At 32.3% G+C, this 18,582-nt stretch overlaps 1 protein-coding gene across 1 annotated transcript in view; it reads right to left on the minus strand.

Moving 5' to 3' along the window:
• The window catches only part of LOC107667089 (SH3 and multiple ankyrin repeat domains protein 1), a 61,606-nt gene that overhangs the window by 28,878 nt on the left and 14,146 nt on the right, over positions 1 to 18,582 (minus strand). Inside the window, 14 exon segments of the mRNA XM_074186928.1 lie at positions 1,674 to 1,785; positions 1,788 to 1,794; positions 2,446 to 2,527; positions 2,590 to 2,710; positions 5,892 to 6,051; positions 6,141 to 6,322; positions 7,522 to 7,588; positions 7,784 to 7,861; positions 8,380 to 8,496; positions 12,803 to 12,970; positions 13,866 to 14,017; positions 15,986 to 16,094; positions 16,210 to 16,281; positions 17,549 to 17,752. Coding sequence (XP_074043029.1) covers positions 1,674 to 1,785; positions 1,788 to 1,794; positions 2,446 to 2,527; positions 2,590 to 2,710; positions 5,892 to 6,051; positions 6,141 to 6,322; positions 7,522 to 7,588; positions 7,784 to 7,861; positions 8,380 to 8,496; positions 12,803 to 12,970; positions 13,866 to 14,017; positions 15,986 to 16,094; positions 16,210 to 16,281; positions 17,549 to 17,752 — 1,631 coding nt within the window.

The raw sequence follows: 18,582 nt of genomic DNA on the forward strand, positions 1-18,582 counted from the left end.
GCGCACACACACACACACACACACACACACACACACACATGCACAAACACACAACACAACGTATGCACACAATTTTACACATCCACTGCAAACCGCGTCGTTTCAGCTGATGCACGGTGTGTGAGAGAGAGACAGATCAGAGACAAGAGAGCGGCAGCAGAGAGACAGCAGCGGCTCACACAGCATGTGTTAATATTCCACATGAAAGCCACAGATCCAAACATTGTTGTGTCATTTTTTGAAAGTAGCTGTGACATTTGCATACCTGTCTAGTGGAGGCAGAGACTCGCGTTTTGCACCTGCCAGCAAACGTTTGAAACAAGAAGCAGCCACTAATCTTTTTTGTGGTGAATCCATTTGATCAAAACCCATCGATAGATTTCACTGGATCAACATGTACAGTTTAGTTTATAATTACACACACACACACACACACTTTATCACACAACCAAGCTAGAAAAGCCATTTCTAATATAGAAGCACAGCACAACTGTGCCACCACTTTAGGTTTAAAATGATTTTAGTTCAGTTTTTAACACATATGTTATATTATCATAGAGAGTTGTACAGTACCTTTTAGAAATTATGGAATATTAACTAATAGTTTGGGGGCACTAAGATTTTTCTTTTTAAATTACTTTTACTTAGCAAAGATGCAGATATTAAATTGATCAAAAGTGACAATAATTACATTTATAATGTTACAAAAGATTTCTTTTGAACTTTCTATTCATCAAAAAATCCTGGAAAAAATATTTATCATGGTTCACACAAAAACATGAAGCAGCACAACTCTTTTTAACATGGATAATAATCAGAAATGTTTCTTGAGCAGCAAATCAGCATATTAGAATGATTTCTGAAGATCATGTGACACTGAAGACTGGAGTAATGATGCTGAAAATTCAGCTTTGATCACAGAAATAAATTACATTTTAAAATATATTCAAATAGAAAACAGTTATTTTAAATTGTAATAATATTTCACAATATTACTGTATTAAATGTAGCCTTAAAAACATAAAAAACACATCAACCCCAAACATTTATATTGTATGACATATACAGTGGGTACGGAAAGTATTCAGACCCCCTTAAATTTTTCACTCTTTGTTATATTGCAGCCATTTGCTAAAATCATTTAAGTTAATTTTTTTTCCTCATTAATGTACACACAGCACCCCATATTGACAGAAAAACACAGAATCGTTGACATTTTTGCAGATTTATTAAAAAAGAAAAACTGAAATATCACATGGTCCTAAGTATTCAGACCCTTTGCTCAGTATTTAGTAGAAGCACCCTTTTGATCTAATACAGCCATGAGTCTTTTTGGGAAAGATGCAACAAGTTTTTCACACCTGGATTTGGGGATCCTCTGCCATTCCTCCTTGCAGATCCTCTCCAGTTCTGTCAGGTTGGATGGTAAACGTTGGTGGACAGCCATTTTTAGGTCGGGGGTCTGAATACTTTCCGTACCCACTGTATATGTGTATGTGTGTGTACATATAAATTCGTCATTAAAAAAATTAAATATAGAACACTTCAAATAACATTTAAATTAACAGATTATATAAACTGAACAGACAGATACATGTTTACATTTTTACATTTATATAGTCAATTGTATTTAAAATTTGAACAATTGAATTCCGATTCCATACTGTTCCCACCTGGGCACTTCAAGACCATCGTACGTCCCTACTGTGTAATGACGAAACAGCTTCCTCTTCGCCTTCTCACTGCGGCTCTCTGAAACACACACACACACACACACACACACACACAGTCCGACTGTTAGCACATGTAGGCATGTATATCTGTGTAAGTGGAAGTGTGATGTATTCAAATTGATGTGATTTTGCATATCCGTGTGCTGTGCGCATGAAGATTATGTGAGAAGGCAAATCACCACAGGGAAAAGCTCTTGGGGGCATCCTCAAAAAAAGAGAAAAGACCCATAAAGGATTCATAAAGAAATTAAATGATTCACCATTGTGTTTTAGGATTACAGTTTGTTGATAGTTATTACATACGGCGTAATTTAAGTAGAACAGAAGTCCACATTTAAGAATATGAGCGCTCAGACGTTTATCCTTCATAGATCAGGAAAACTGGATTTCTCAGTTATACTGTATTTCAAGTATCAACTCAGATATTTCTTCTATTCTATTTTATATGAGCTGTCAACAGGTACAAACCTGTAAAACTTTATACATTTCCTTTATACACTAGACATTTGAGACTGTTGAGACTTAAATAAAGGCTCATTTATTTGTACTGTATCTGGTTGTTATCTTATGGTTTGTTCAAGTCATGTTGGATAGATCGTATTTACGAGTTAAACGCACATGAACGCACACCACAAAGTCGTTATTACGAGTGGGAAACTCGAAATTTTCTTTAAGCCCCGAGTTTCCAAGTTTGGGGAGTGTCAATGAGAACAGGAAACCAGCCTGTTCTGCCCTTCGCTGTTCCTTCCCAGAATCCCCCTTCACCTACACTCAACACTGAGAGGGTTTGACAGCTTTAATAAACCTTAAATATTCAAATGTTAATGCTACATTGAAGAGAAAGGCATAAAGATACCTCTGACCTTTGACCTTGTCCCCTTTGCTGAGGCTGATCTCGCGCTCACCGTGAGCAGAGTGAGAACGAGTCGCCACAAACATGCGACCCGGAACAGCGCTGTAGAGACGTTTCCTCTGACCTCCTCTATAACACACACACAGACCCACCAGTGCTGTTACTGTTAACTCAAATAAACCTACTAGCAATCATTTTCAGTAATCGAAAATAAAATAAAATAAACATTAGATTAAAAACTTAAAACTTGTGTGACAAAGTGACAATAACTGTCTTAAACTTCTACTAAAACTAAACAGAAATTTAAAAAATGACTAAACATAACCTTAACTACTACTAACATTTCTAAAACTAATACTGAAATACATGTAAATTAAAGCTATACAGAAATATTACAAAAACTAATGAAAATGACAAAAACACATAACAAATTTAGATTTAAAAAAAATTAAATGGAAACTAGAAATATTGCCTTTAGTAACTAATGGAAATAAATGTTTAAGCTGAAGTACTAAAATAACTAAAACTAAAACTGAAATAAATATAATGGAAAGCTAAATAGAAATATAAAAAAATACTGAAAATGACCAAACATAACGATCTTAAACTAAAATAAAAAATTCTAAAACTAATACTGAAATAAATATAAATTAAAGCTATACAAAAATATTACAACAAATAATAAAAATGACAAAAACTCATAATAAATTTAAATTAGAAATATTTCAAATATTGTTTATATTGAAATATAAACAAACTGAAATAAACACGTGTAAGCTAAAGTACTAAAATCGCAAAAATGAAAACAAAAATAAATATAAAGCTAAACAGAAAAATTAAAAAACTAATAAAAATAAACAAAAATACATAACAAGCCTAAAATTAAAAAAAAACTCAAAGTACTACAATTAAAAGTTAATAAAAAACTATGTCGAAATATTTACAAAGAAAAGCAATAACTGATAGAATTGAAATAACAACTAAAATAAACTAAAATTAAAATGAAACTGAATAAAAGATCATGTCAAATGTCAATAAATACATAAATATATAATATAATAAACAAATACATAATACTGGGACAGAATACAGAATATACACTAATGGGAACATACAGGCAAAAAGTTGTATCCCATCCAAAGTAATAAAAAATAGTGTAGGCGGGTGACTTTGTGCATTAGTGCCAATGAATAATGTTGGCTCGACTTTGTTTAATAGGGTAAGTTTCCAGGGATTTGGTGCAGGAATGTGATTGTAATAACTCCTTAGTATTTGGATCTCATCCGTTATTGAACACCGTGGGACCAAACCCTCATACAAAATCATTATTTCAAGGATGTTACCAAAATTTCAAGACTGGCTGGACCAAACGGAGAAGCAAAGGTTTAAGAATCCGCTTCTAACTTTAAATGTACTGCTGTATAGATGCCATAGAGTGCATGTTTTAGCCTGATGTTTGATTCTTGTACATAGCAGAAAGTGTTTGTTTCTTAGCCACTGAGTAAGAATTAACTCAGTATGGCAGTGGAGCTTTGGCCAGAAGCCGAACAGCGCAAATCACGACGTGCAAAATAGTGAGTCAGAGCTTCTGTAATGTACCATAAGAGAGCAACAGAAACCAACGCTGACAGTTTAACATATAAAAACACCCCAATGATAGAGGTAAGGATCTAAACCAGTATTTACACTTGAAAATTGTCCATATAATCACTGATATTTCTGTGGTTATCAATACAAGTGGTTTTGCTGTAAAGTCACCCTGATGTTCACGCACTACTGAACAGCTAATGTGGAGTGAAACCGTCTCAAACGCTATAAGCTAAAATACAGTATGATGAATCTCAAGACAAAACGTCTAGGTCACGTTTTGCCCCAAAAGAAAAGGATTTTGCCTAAAATATCATAAAAAAAAATAAAAAATGAAACCTATTTTTAGGGCCATCAAAAATGGTCATGATAATTAAGCACATTTACCCTTCTCGTTACTTTAATGCATCCAGACATTTTAGTTTTGCATTTATTTTTTAGTAATTTACTTATGATTATATATATATAAAACTGAATTTGAAAAAAGCAAACAACAAAACACATTGTATTATTTTTTGTTGTTTGCTTTTTTAAAATGCAATTAATTAAAGGCAATACAACAGAAAATTTAAATTCAATTAAATTAAAAGCAATATAACAGATATTAAAAATTATAAAAATGTAAAATTAAAATACTTCTAAAGTGAAAACAATTAAGATAAAACGCTCTGTTTGTTTACATGCATGTCATGTGACCATTAACCAACATCAGAGAGCCGCAAACTTGCTGTTAAATATCTCAGTTTATTACATTATTTGATATTACATAATGTTTAAACATTCATGTTTCAATTGAAAAAAAAAAACAGGCTCAATTTGCTTAAAGCAACAAAAATCACAAAAGCACAAAGCAAAATGACTAAAAATTAAACTAGAATTAAAATAAAAAATGTCATTTCAAAATAGTAAAATATAATACGTCATTCAAACTAGAAAAACTGTAATAGTGACTTTTTTTTTTTTTATATTTAGTTACTGATCCGTTATATTTTTTCTTTAATTAGCATCATTAATTAGAATTAGTAACAGTAAAAGCATTAGTAATTAGTAACAGCATTAGTAATATACTCCCTATATTATTGCACTTTTAGCTGTATTATTTATTTAAATAATCACATTATTTCAATTTAATTTTTATTTATTTTTGATTTTTCTAATTCAGCTTATTTTATTTTAAATCTCATTTTATTACTATATATTGATTTTATTCTCTTTAACATTTGAATTTTTTATTTAAATATGTAATTATTATTTTTTATTATTTACGCATTTGTTTTATTAATTTATTTTCAAATCTGTTTATGTATTTAGTTTAGTGAATTGTTTCATTCAGACTCAGTTACATAAATCAGGTTTCTAGGGTTTTTAGGGACTTTTATTTAACCTGCCAAATGTGCAAAATAAATAAAAAACGTTTACAGGATTTCATTTTGAAAACCATCACCACATACATACCACATACAATGCGTTGCCTTGGAATTATAAGGTTCTATCTGACATTTTTATCAAAATGGAGTTATTCACATATTCTTATTTACAACTTATTTACATTATGTGATGCTTCTTTTGTAAGCTGTGTACATTTTGGGACTTTTTTTTTTTTAGAAAACAAAAAGGGTTCTATCTACAGAAGTCTATGGAACACGAAAACCTTGAAGCTCAATATCTCAAAACTGCTCAGAATGCATTCCAAGCCGGCGAATGGTCAAAACAGTCACCAGAGACAGACGTTGGTATCTCAACTCACCCCTGCCTCCCTCGCTGTTTTTGCTGCCTTTCCTCCGTCTCTCCTCCCTCTCTCCCCCGGGACGGGGATTGGGTTCGGGCTCCGTGGGGACTGCTGGAGCTCCTCAAAGCGAAAGAGGCCCGGCGCTGAGTCTGATTGAAAGCAGAGAAAAGGAGTGATTTGGCGACTGATGTCTGTGCTGGTGTGTTCCCCTGACGGCCAGCAGGAGGTGAAGGGCTACCTGAGCAGGTGGCATGCTGGCGGCAGCGGCGGGCAGCACTACGGGGTCCATGAGCGTCGTCATCGTGTTCTCGCTCTTGGCACGGAGCAGCGGGTGAGGATGCTGAAGGCCGGCCGTGATGGCTTGATTTAACATACCGTCCATAAACAGAGGAGCGTATTTGGGAGTTTCTAAAAATGGAACTGATGGGAAAAGAATCAAAGATTAGAGAAGAAGAGATTATATAGAGATGGGCTCTGTTCCAAAACCTAGTGAGCTGCCTTGATGTCTACATAGACAGCTGCCTTCAAAGGAACTTCACAAGCAAGCGATTTGGAAAGACTACATAGGCAGAAAATAATGAAGTGTGTGAGAAATACAACTCAGAACTGATTCAAATGGAGCTTGACTTTAGCAAGTTTCTAATAGTGTTATTTATTTACTTTATTGGAATTTGTTAATATTTAGAATTAGTTTTATTTTTATATATTCAGTTTTCATTTTAGTTTTAGTTTAGGTTTTATTAATGTAGTTAAGTACCTTTTTATTTATATATATACTGTATATATATATAAATTAGTGCTGTCAAACGATTAATCACATTCAAAATAAAAGTTTTTGTTTACATAATATATGTGTGTGTACTGTGTATATTTATTATGTATATATAAATACAAACATATGCATGTATATATTATATTAAATGTATTATTATATATATATATATATTTCTATTTAGACTTTTATATCAGATTTTTCAGAAGTTTTTTAAGTTTATAAGTTTTTCATCTAATATTTTTTTTAATAATAAATAATAAAAAAATATTTATATAAATAAAATAAAATAATACCGTAAAATTTGAAGTTTTACGGTACATATTTTATAATTTTTTATGTTAGCTTTATTTCAATTACCAAATATGCTTAATATATTTTAATACTTAATATATTAAAACTGGTAGATTTAGTTTCAGTTAACAATAACAACACTGGTATATGAGCTAATGATACAACACTCTAATAAGAATAAATTAAATATAAATTAAAAATACACAATACACAAATATTGAGTAAAATAGTCCATTTTAATTAGATTATTTATGTTTATTAGATTATTTATGCGATATTTATGAGCACTTTAATTTTTTACAATTTTATTTTTATTTAAAAAAAAAATTTACCTACAATTTAATCTAACAGCTTGTCACAATGCATTATGGATTTTGGCTTCTCTATGAAGGACGCATGTGACTGCCTTCCAATTTGGCCAAAATAAGATATTTTCGCAGGCAACAAAATCATGTTCTTAAAGAACAGCCTGCACAGGCTAGATTTTGGAGGAAAGCTGTGGTATACTTAGCATTTCTCTCAGCCATTACGCATATTTTAAATGTACACTTACCAACATCTGCATCATTGTGATTTTTGAGGATTTCTCCGAGTTCAAAATGGCCAGACATCACAGCGACCTGCCAAAAACAGCATTGCAAACAGACTTTGCAACAATGCAATCTTTAATATGAGGACAATCTTTGCAATTCTAGGAAACATGCACTCACTAAAGTCATTGTTTTGCTAGCCTTATGTTTAGTACAGTGGTGAAACATCCCACATGAATGTACAACAATAAGTCATGTTGATTAAAACTATTACCACACAGATACCTGGAAGGGGGTTTGACCGTGTTTGTTCTTTATCTCCTTACTGGCTCCTCGGTACAGAAGGACTCGGGCGCAGCTCTCCTGATTGAGCAGAGGAGATTCTTAAATCAAGATCCATTTACCATGAAGCAAAACGACATAAGATAAGAAGTGTTGTTTTCTGGAGCTGAGTTTATGATGAAAAAAGAACAAATCTGCCAATGGGCTCAGAAAAATCTACTTAATTCACAGGGAAAGCAACTTTTCATTCCCCATTGACAGATATTTGCTCGTTTCACACATAAACTCACTTCATTTTGCTCCTTAAGTAAATGTATCTTGATTTAAGGATATTTGTATTGGAAAACAAGACCAAAATACTGAGGAAGATATTCATTGTTTGCAGTGTATGCAACATTTAATGCCACGACTTCATGAATTTAAGACTTTAAGAATTTAAGAGCTTTCAAAGGCCTTAATTTGTGGAATGGTGAATTAAGACTTTTTAAGATGTGCAGAAACCCCGAATAAAGCTGAAAATAACTAAATTAAAATAAATATACACTTTGATAAATAAGGTAAAACCACCAGTGTCACATCTGTTTTTACTGTCAGATTACCTTGTTGTAAAGGGCACATATGTGGAGGGCAGTGTTTCCTGATGCATTCTGGGAAGTGGTGTCTGCCCCATAGAACAGAAGGTGTTCTAAGTGTTGGGCGAATCCGTGCTGACACACCTACAGTTGAGTGAACAAAACAGAGGTTAAAGAAACAAGACCACATCCAAAAGTCAGAAGAACAAGGAAAAATCAGAGGAACAATCAAAAGAGGGCAGTAAATAGGTCAGAAAGTGCCATATCTTTCTGTTGGAGGTGATTAGTGAATCTTTCTGTTGACCCTAAAATTAAGATACATATTCTATACTTTTTTTCCCCCAAATTGATTATATATATATATATATATATATCAGTATTACCACAATCTGCTTTTAATTTAGATTTTGAATTACTTTTTATTTTTATATTATCCACTTTCATTTTAATTTTAGCTAGTTTCATAGTTTCTCATATTTATTAGTCTTTGTTTTATTATACTGACCACTCGGCTCCAATATTATTTTAATATTATTGAGATATTATTGAATAAGTTTCACATTTTTGTCTATGTAGTTATTTTATTTTAAAGTTTAAGTAATTTTATTGGGGGGTTTTTTTTCAAATTTTTGTTAGTTTTTTTAAAATCAACCACTCTGCCCCAGTATTATTTTAGTATCACTGCTATTATAGTTGTTATTAATATTTTTAATGGAATTCGTTTTATTTTTATATTATTTATTTAATTATTTTTTTTGTTTTGTTTTATTATATTGACAACTCTGCCTCAGCATTAAGCATCATTAACATGTTGTTAAAGTTTCTATTAATATTTTTATTTTTATATAATCAAATTTCATTCAAATGTTTCTCATAAAAATTACATTTGTTATTTATCTATGTAGTTTTTAATTCCTTTTTATTTCAGTTTTTAAGTTAAACTAAAGGAAAATTAGAAATTTTGCTTTGGCAACTAGCTGAAATTTAGTTTTTTTTTGTTTTTTTTCCCCAGTTAACATTTATTTTAGGTAACAAAAACGTTACTTGATGGTTTTAGTTTTAGCTTTAACTACACTAACCCCATTCTGCTCTCTAGATATTCAGTACTGATCATTAAAAAGCCCATATCATGAGTTTGAACTTTGAATTTCATTTCTCCTGATTGTTCTGCTTATGGGCTGGAAGCACACAATTAAATCTCTGACTTAATTTAGGAGATATATAATACATAATCATTGTGCTCTCAGGGTGTTGTGGGAGTCGTACCATGGTACCATTGTGTGTGGGGAACAGGCAGGTACTGTAGGTGGTTGGGGAAAATGAATATATTCATATATTTTTTGTACACAAACGGCTTAGAAAGGAAAGAGAAAAGAGCAGATAATTAAAAAGAGAAACTTTTGTTTAAAACCAGGCAACAGACAGACAGCAGAAGACGATGAATGAAATGAGAGATGAGAGATGGGTACCTGTGAACTTCAACCTCTCCAAACGCCTCTTCATGTCTGATCTATGGAGAGAGAGAGAGACAGCGGAGGACTATGGACAGTGTCTGACTGATGATTCAGAAGCACCTAGACGCTGTTCTCCATTCGCTGAGGACATGTCTGTACTGTACTGTGATTGGCCTGCAGGATTCATGTGGTTTCAGACACAGTGGGTTTGCTGACAGAAGCACAGTGAGTCTCATGATGTCGGTGGAGTGGTGTAGTGGTTATACCTCAGAGCCAATGTGCTGGAAGTTCTCTAGCCATGCGCTATCACTGTTGTGCCTTAAAGCAAAGTAGGGCTGCCACTAACGACTATTTTTATTTCGATTAATCTATTGACTAATTTATCGATTAATCGGTTAATCTAGACGATTAATTACCCACAAAAAATCAACAATTTTACTTAAGAATATTTGATTAAACTATATTTAAGCGGCCCATTAGAATATCATTACACATAATTCCCGCCTACAGAAATTGGAATGGTTGGGGGGTGGGGAGTGGCGAGGTTGTGGTCAGAACATTTGGTTGAGTGAGTGCATCAGACGAGACGATGAAGAAGAAGTGCTGCTGCAGAGTTAGTGCATCAGAGAAAACCAAAATGTACATTACGCATTACAACAAAGGCCTGCAGGGGGCGCCAATGGCCTGATGATTATTTTTACACATTACTGTGCGATCTATTCCTTGTTTAATATTGACCAAGCACCATTTAATTCAAATGTCCACTTAATCTTTAATATCTGGCCATTTCTTTAGGACAGAAATGCTATAGAAACTGTAATTAAATGAATATGCGGACATCAAAACGTGTAAACTCAGAGTGAGGGTTTGAGCTTGAGAGCCACTGTGTGACGCATGTACTTAACCTAGACGCATGTAAATAATTAAAGAGCATATACTGTATTAGAACTGCATCACATATAATTATTTAATTAAATCGTAGCGTTTGTGAATTCACAATTATGCTTAATTATGATTTTTAAATGGGTTTAATATATCATGCAGCCTTGGGAAACAGTCTAATAATGTGTTTTATGGATTCTCGTCCGCGAAATGCACCACTTCTGGTATTTTGCCGGTTAGTCGACGCGAGCAAAATGAAGTCGAGGATTTTTAAAAATCGAATAGTCGAATAAAATCGACGAATCGCGACAGCCCTAAAGCAAAGCACTTAACTGCAGGTTGCTGCAGGGAAACATGAGCTGTGATAAGTGCACTGTTAATCAGAGCTTCTGACATGATTTCTTCAGGATTTACATTATTAGGCAATATGTACAACCTGACACAACAATCCTACATTTGTATAGTTTCACATACTCGGCAGCAGTGTTATTTCAGTCTTATTTATATTTTTATATTATTTAAGTTTTAGTCATTTTATTATATGCTATTATCATTTTTATCCTTTTTTATTTATATTTCTTCACAGCTTTAAATATTTTTTTTAATTTCTGCTTGAGTTTTAGTCTGTTTAGTACCTCATTTATATTATTGAAGTTTTTGTAATTTTATTATGTGCTATAATCATTTTTATATTACTTTTTTATTTTAGATTTAATTTTAGTCATTTTAGTACTTAAAGGTCCCCTGAAATGCTTAGAAACAGCAGCGTTACTCTATGTGTTGACGTCATTTTAACTGAAACAGGAAGACAGGGCGGGACATATCAAGCAGCCCCGCCCAAGGATACTACCATGATCAAGACTCAGAAACGTAGCAAGGACATCGTTAAAATAATCCATGTGACATCAGTGGTTCAACCGTAATTTTACGAAGCTACGAGAATACTTTTGTGCACAAAGAAAACAAAAATAACGACTTTATTCAACAATTCGTCGTCTCCACGTCACCCTGTAGCACCATTTTGGAGAGTATCACATACGTAAACAACGTATGTACGCGGATACATTGTTTACGCTCAGATCAAAGCATCGAATCTTCACCCCAGTACTTAATTTATATTTTTTGTATTATTTATATTTTATAATTAATTTTATTTCAGCTTTAATTTTAGTATTTATTTACTTCCAATTAAATCACATGAAATCAAAATGTATTTATAAAGCACTTTTAAAAGCACAGAATGTCCCAAAGTGCTGTACAAAATAAGTAAATAAATAAATACATATTACAAATTAATTGATAATTTATTAAATAAATAATACACAATAATAGAAAAAAATGAATAAATATAATTTCAGTTAGTTGCCAAAGCAACATTCCTAATTTTCTCTGATTTTCATTAAATTCTTTCATCTGATATTTAGTTTTTATTTTATTCCAGCTTAATTTCAGTTATTTCTAATAGTTTTTAGTAAACAATAGCACCTCAGAATCTATTTTTGCACTGTACTGTGCTGAGTTTATTGTATATGCAGTTTGAGTTTAATCAGATGCATGTCGACAACAAAATATACTGTAGCAAGAAGCATTTCTCCTTCATTTTTAAACAACAGACAAGCGCAATTAACTTCATACATGTACAGTTGCATTTTAGTGCATTTTTTTAATTTGCTGTGTAATGAGGTTAAAGGTAAAGATCCCACCATCTAACATCTGATGGAAAAACATCTTCAACAGAGGATGAACAAAGTCCAGGCGCTTACGAATACAGACACAGTGATGACCAGGATGAAATATGCACAGGTGTTTAGAAACAAGACGACGACGAGCATGAGAGACTGGCATTTTACTCAAATCAAATTAGAATTTTTAAAAATTCAAACAATTAAAGAAATCCACATTTGAATGCTTAAGTCTACTATTTCTAGTTATCTAATGTAGCAAAACACAATTTTTTTTATTATAAATATTGTGGGCCATATAGAGAGATGAAAAGAGAACCAAAAAATGAGAGAGAGAATGATGTGAATAAACAGACACATGCATGCACACATATACTCACAGACTTTGACATGTATATTATTGTCTTGTTGTGTTTAAGACAGTAAACACACCTGGTGTGACTCGTCCCAGCCGTTCTCGTCTCTGACTCCCAGCCGTGCTCTGTAGTACAGCAGAGTTTCACAGCAGGACGTTTCGCCCCCTGTCAGCACCGAGTGGTACAGCGGCGTCAGTCCACAGCGGTCTGGATAATCTGGAGAAGCTCCCAAAGACAGCAGCGCCTGGGATCAAATGAACAGTTATGCATGCTAAGATTTACAAAAACAAGCCGACTAAAGATGCACTAATCAATATTTTGCAGTTGTCACCATCAATTTAACCTGTAAATGAAATGGAGACAAATGGTGTTTAAAGACATAGTTCACCCAAAAATAAAAGTTTGTTGACAATTTACTCATCCTAAATGAGTTTGTTTCTTCATGGAAACAGATTTGGAGAAATTTAGCATTTGCTCAGCAATGGATGCTCTGCAGTGAATGGGTGCCGTCAGAATCAGAGTCCAAACAGCTGATAAAAACATCACAATAATCCACACCACTCCAGTCCATCAGTTAACATCTTGTGAAGCCAAAAGCTGCGTGTTTGTAAGAAACAAATCCATCGTTAAGACGTTTTTAACTATTGCTTCTGGCCAAAATATAAGTCCATAATCCATTCCTCCAGTGGAAAAAGTCCATCTCCTGTTGTCTCTCACATCAAAATCCAGCCACATATTTGTTTAGAGCTGTTTTGGACTGTAAACAGTGCTTGATCTGTGCAGATTTCTCTCCTGATTCAAACAAGATGACTTTTCCCACTGGATAAAGCAATATTATGGATAGAGGACTCATGTTTAGTGACTCATCATTGATGGACTGGAGTGGTGTGGATTATTGTGATGTTTTTATCAGCTGTTTGGACTCTCATTCTGACGGCACCCATTCACTGCAGATGATCCACTGGTAAGCAAGTGATGCAATGCTGCATTTCTCCAAATCTGATGAAGAAACAAACTCATCTGCATCTTTGATGGTCTGATGGTGAGTACATTTTCAGCTCATTTTCATTTTTGGGTGAACTATTCCTTTAAATGCATTTTTGTCTATCATGCTGTGAATGAACTGCACGTGTTTGTACCATCAGTGCGGATTGGTTGTGCGCGCTGACTGCTTTATGGAGGGGTGTGAGTCCGTCTCTGGATCTAAAATCCACATGAGCCCCGTTCAGCACCAGAACTCGAATCCCTTCCACGCTCAGATTGCCCTGAACCGCCAGAGTCAGAGGAGTCTCTGAGAAACAGATGAAAACACATACTGACACTACAGCTACAGAAGAACAGCTTTATTTAAGAGTAACAGGCAACACACACTCAAAAAACTGTAGTGAGGAAGCTATTTTCATTTCGAAATTGCCTGTAAACTTCAAAGAAACAGCTAGTAATGCATTGAATTAAAAGCACTGAAATAAAATAAAAAATAAAATAATATACAATAAAATAACATAAAAAACTGGGGGGACACCTTTCTAGATTTTAGTTTAGTTTTATATCATTTTTTGTACAGTACAAAATTACTTCATCACTTCTATTACTTTAAAAGATACAACTTTATTTAGTTGAGTTATTTTATTATTTTAACTTAAACTAAATGAAAATGAGAAATGTTGCATTGGCAACTTTTTTAATATTTTATTTTAAATATTTATTTCAGTTAACGTTTAACACTTAAATACTTAAAATACACTTAAACACAAAATAAAATAAAATGAGCTGGGCACCTTTTTTTTGTTTAATTTTATATCATTTTCGTTTTTTGTTAAACATTTCATTTCGTAAAACATTTCCTGTTTTATTGCTGAAGTGAAGCTGCTTTGAAACAACCTATATAGTATAAAGTGTTAAATAAATAAACCCCATACACTCTAAGAAAAGTCTGCAAAAATATTGTACAGTGTTAATATGAAAAAAATTCGGTGTTGATTCCTCACAGGTGTTTTACCTGCGTTTAGAATTATACAATAATTTGGTAATTTTCTGTGTCCATTTTTCTGCTCATTTTTGTCTTGCAGTGCAGCATCCAGCTCACTAAATAATATGGTTAACTATCTAAGGTTGCAACCACAAATATAAAAGGATTCTCTCAATTACAAACTGACCAATGAGCTGCAGCGATACTGTGATGACATCATAGCGCCTGCGAGCAAAATACTGAACTCCTGCTTATTCCAGAATGTCATGATCTGCAATTATTAGTGCGTTGAACATCACATCAAATAAAAAGCATCCTTTAAGTGAAAAAGCACAAGAGATCACGAGAACAGACTCATCGTGAACATAATGAGCTTTGAGTCTAAAGTCAATGAAATGAGAAGATTCTGACACACGATGAGGCTCATCTGAACTGAAAATGCCAAAGGTTTAAACATATTCTTCATTCAATCTACATCTACCATAACATAACTAGATTAAAAAACAGATCTAACCTCCAGGCCAGTGCTTTTTCAGTATCAATGCTATACTATTACAGTTTTTGTAAATATTTTGAATTAAATTTTATTTTTTATATTTTCTGTTTTCACTTAAATTTTTGTTAAAGTTTTAGTAATTTTATTGTGTGGTTTTTTTTTGTTGTCATTTTTATTATGGTAAAAAAAATAAAAATATAAAAACGGCAAAAACAAACAATTATTAAAACTTTAATAACTAGAATGAAAGTGAAAACAGAAAATGTTTTTTATTTCATCCATTAGTCTTCATTATTTTTAAACAAAAACAGTAACAGTATTTAACAGTATTTTAAACAAAAATGAGAAATGTTGCTTTGGCAGCTAGCTGAAATAAAATAATTGTTTTAATATATATATTTTATTTCAGTTAATGTTCATTTTACACCTTACAATAAGGTCCTATTAGATAATGTTAGTTAATGTATTGACATGAACATACAATAAGCAATACATTTGTTACAGCATTTAATAATCTTTGTTAATATTAGTTAATAAAACGGTTCCATTAAATAATATTAACAGATACAACGTCTGCTTTTAATACTGTTTTAGTAATAGCTGAAATTAACTAAGATTAACAAATGCTTTAGAAGTATTTTTCTTTGTTCGTTCATGTTAACTAGTGTAGTTAAGTAATGTTAACAAATGAAGAAAAACCAAAAGTTTTCCAAAATCAGTTTTCTGCAAGCTGCAATTAAGTTTGTCTAGGCATATTTTCAAAAGTACCATTTGGAGCCTTCACACAGCCTCACCTCCGCTCTCAGTGTCGTGGTAGTTGGGGTCCAGTCCCTTCTCCAGAGCTTTACTCAACTTCTCCACCGCTCCGGCATGAACATAATCCAGGAACTTCTTCAGATTGGCCTGAAGAGGGAGACACACACAGACACTTCACCTCCTCCCTATAAAACACAAAAGACTATTTCTACAATTATATAAGATCTGTTGTGGCAACTATACTTTGTTGTCTTGTTTTTACCTTGGTGTGTAGCTTCGCTAGTTGTTTCTCTTCCAGGTTTGTCTGTTTGTAGACCCGCGTCTTATATCTGAACTGTAAGTTAAAGACACCAGCAAGAGATGAGGAACTGTTTACAAGCTCTGAGAACCAAGAGGTTCAAAATAGACGACGGGACTGTTTGATTCAAACTGCAAACCAGAAATGCATCACGTCTGGAGACTTTAAATGTGACGCATTTCTGTTTTGCAGTTTGAAGGACTAAAAAGGACTGTTCAAAATAAAATAAAATAAAATAAAACAAAACAAAACAAAATAAAATAAACACACAGCAAATGCAATACAAATAAACAGATGTTATTAATACCTAAATAAATATACCAGAGTAATTAAACAATTTAAATATTAAATTAGAATAAAACTGACATACATTTAGACAAGTCAACTATATAATTAAGGCAGATTTGAACAGAAAGGCTGAGCCTTTTTCCTCAGGGAAAATATTTTTCATAAATGTCGGGTTAGGGAAATTTGTCACATGTGTTTTATATGTGTTTTTTTATATATATTTTATATTCATTAACACCACATTTATTAAATGCAGTTTCTGAAAGCCAAAACAATGATCCAAGTTCATTATTGCTGCTCCATGATTTTTATTTCATGTTTAAATTGTGCTATAATGCCATTAAAATCATTATACACTTTAAACACAAATAAGTTCTGGAAAATAAATAAGTTGTTTAAACACAAACAAGTTATAATTTTTCATACAATAAGGTCCCATTATTTTATGTCAATGCATTTAATAATATTAACAAAAAAATAGCAATACATTTGTTACAGTGTTTAATAGTCTTAGAACTGGTTGCTAAAAATGTAAGTATTCATTGTTAATGTTAGCTCAGGTCCGATAGATATTCATATTAAAAGATATGATAAAAGATTCAAGATAAAAGATATTTTATAAAAAATAATATTTCAACTTTTGATTTTATTAATTTATTAGTAAATGTTTAAACTAAGATTCACTAAGATTAATAAATACTTTATGAGTATTTGGTATTGCTAGATCATGTTAACTAATGCAGTTAATTAATGTTAACAAATGAAAGCTTATTGTAAAGTGTTAGCAGCTGTTCTTCTCAGCTGTCAATCAAACAGCAGGTTCCTACTGTGACAACTTGCCCCTATAGGCTCAACAAGTGTTAAATGACTGGTATTATTATTATTATTGTTATTAATAGGTCAAAAAAGGAGGGAATGTTTAAGCGTTTAAGCGTTTTTGTTATGAGGTTTAGGAGCATTCAGGGTGATGTTGTCTAGTGTTTGTGAGCCTGTGATCTCATATCCTCCACAGCACCTCCAGGTAGGGCACTCCCTTCTCCAGGGACTGGCCGAACTCTCGAAGCAAGCGCTCCTCCTCCAGGAACTTGGCATCTCGTCCGTCTCCAGCTGGCTGGAAGAGGCCGTAATTGTAAACATCCCACAGCGACTCGCTGAGAGAACAAATAATCTGCTGTTTCGCGCTCCAAACGCTTGAATCGGGATCAAACCGCAAACACTTCTACAGACGGAGAGAGAGAAAACAGGTTCATAAGAACAACAGATTGAACTGGATTTAAAGTTCAAAATAACTTTCAGCTTTATTGACGGCATCTGTGATGTGTCGTCGTTCACCACAGAGCTTCATTTGGACTCATAACTCATAAAAGTCCTGTTTACAGTAATCTATTTACAATAGATGTCTACTGAAAAGACATTCTGGAGGTTTACAAGCAGAAACGTGCAACCTCTATATCTGCATGTAAAATTTTCATTGTAAATGCTTTTTTTTTTTAAACTATAAATCCATATTTTGTTACATGAAACTAAATAAACTAAATAAACGTTAACTGAATTAAATAAAATATGAAAAACTATTTTAGCTAGTTGCCAAAGCAACATTTCTTATTTTCATATAGTTGAAGTAAAGCAACTATTTAAACACACTAAAACTCACTTTTAAAAAATCTTTTCAATTAATAACAAAAAAACTACTATAAAAATTAAATATTAAGAATTATTATTAATTATTAATATGTCCATTTTAAATTATTTTATTTATACTAATTTAACAACAATAACTAAAAACATTGAACGGCAACTAAATATTATTAATATTAATAATAATAATAATAATAATAATAGAACCTGTTTTAAAGGATTTTATTTGTATTTTTTTAATAAACAATAAAACCGATTTAAAAAAATTACACCACAAATACAAAAACTAAAATATTATTAATTAATAATAATAATAATAGAATATATTCTAAATTATTATTTAATTTTTATTTATTTGACAATAATTATAAAAATCTACAAATATAAAAATAAAATAGAAATTATTTATAT

Source organism: Sinocyclocheilus anshuiensis, unplaced genomic scaffold (genome assembly GCF_001515605.1).
Source record: "Sinocyclocheilus anshuiensis isolate Anshui unplaced genomic scaffold, SAMN03320099.WGS_v1.1 scaffold415, whole genome shotgun sequence".
Taxonomy (NCBI): Eukaryota; Metazoa; Chordata; class Actinopteri; order Cypriniformes; family Cyprinidae; genus Sinocyclocheilus; species Sinocyclocheilus anshuiensis.